This window comes from Homalodisca vitripennis, chromosome X, assembly GCF_021130785.1.
Source record: "Homalodisca vitripennis isolate AUS2020 chromosome X, UT_GWSS_2.1, whole genome shotgun sequence".
Classification (NCBI taxonomy): domain Eukaryota; kingdom Metazoa; phylum Arthropoda; class Insecta; order Hemiptera; family Cicadellidae; genus Homalodisca; species Homalodisca vitripennis.
The window spans coordinates 42,396,261-42,397,232 of NC_060215.1; the positions used below are offsets into that span (position 1 = coordinate 42,396,261).

Genomic DNA, 972 nt, shown 5'->3' on the forward strand with positions numbered 1-972 from the left:
TAAAAGCATTGAAGTTTTTTCTTAAGCTCCGTATGTTAGCATAAATTAAATCATAACTTTGCTCGTTATTTTCTCCAACAAAGAACTTATTTAATGAAAATGAATAGTTAGTCATAATTTTTTATTTTGTATGTCAAGCAAAAGAATTTTTAGTATGAATGGTCTACAAATAAAGCGTACTTAAAAACAATTTCCATTTACGGTAATAAAACAAAAAATAATTTTACTGTACTCACATAAGTTGTAATACTATATCAGTGTTTATTTGAGCTTATCAATGTCCTCGAAGTTGCTGATTTTTTTAACAGGTTCTCCTGGAGCTTTCCTGGCAAAAAACTTGGCGTCCCTGCACCAGGCATAGGTGTAGCCGATTTCGCGACACTTCTGCTTCAATTTGGACAAAAGTTGCTTGTTCTCGGGCGACAGATGGTCGTTTATGTAGACTCGCTGACTTGGGAAGCGCTGATTCACCTGCTGGGTTGTCAACGATGGTTTCTTCATCCTGTACTTAGTGATCCACTCTTCTTTCTTAGTCCTGTTGACGAACTGCACGACCAGCGCAGGATCCCTGTCTTTTCTGAAGGACGGGACTCGGTGAGCGGCGGAGATGTCACCGACGAGGACCTCGACCCCGATGGCCGAACCCACATCCCTCACCAAATCATCCACACTCTCGTCTTTGGTTGCAGGGAGACCACTTATCTCAATATTGTTCACTCTTGAGTATTGTTCCATATTTCGCATTTTTTGACGCAACTCTCGCACTTCGTTAACAAGGAAGATGTTTTTTGTTTTTATTTCTTCATTTTTTTTTTTTCAATTCAGCAAATTGTGCAGTTAACTTTTCCATTAATTTACAGGAAGAGTCCATTTTATCAGACATAAATTGCAGAGACGATGACAGCTCGTTTACCTCTTTCCTAAATGCTACTATCTCTGTGAATACCTCCTTTTTGAAACCCTCCATTTCAG

The 972-nt window shown here is 38.9% G+C and overlaps 1 protein-coding gene across 1 annotated transcript; it reads right to left on the reverse strand.

Moving 5' to 3' along the window:
• Positions 1 to 261: 261 nt before the first annotated feature.
• On the reverse strand, positions 262 to 735 carry LOC124369427. The gene has a single exon (XM_046827433.1). The coding sequence runs from the start codon at positions 733 to 735 to the stop codon at positions 262 to 264; it is 474 nt and encodes a 157-aa protein (XP_046683389.1).
• Positions 736 to 972: the final 237 nt, after the last annotated feature.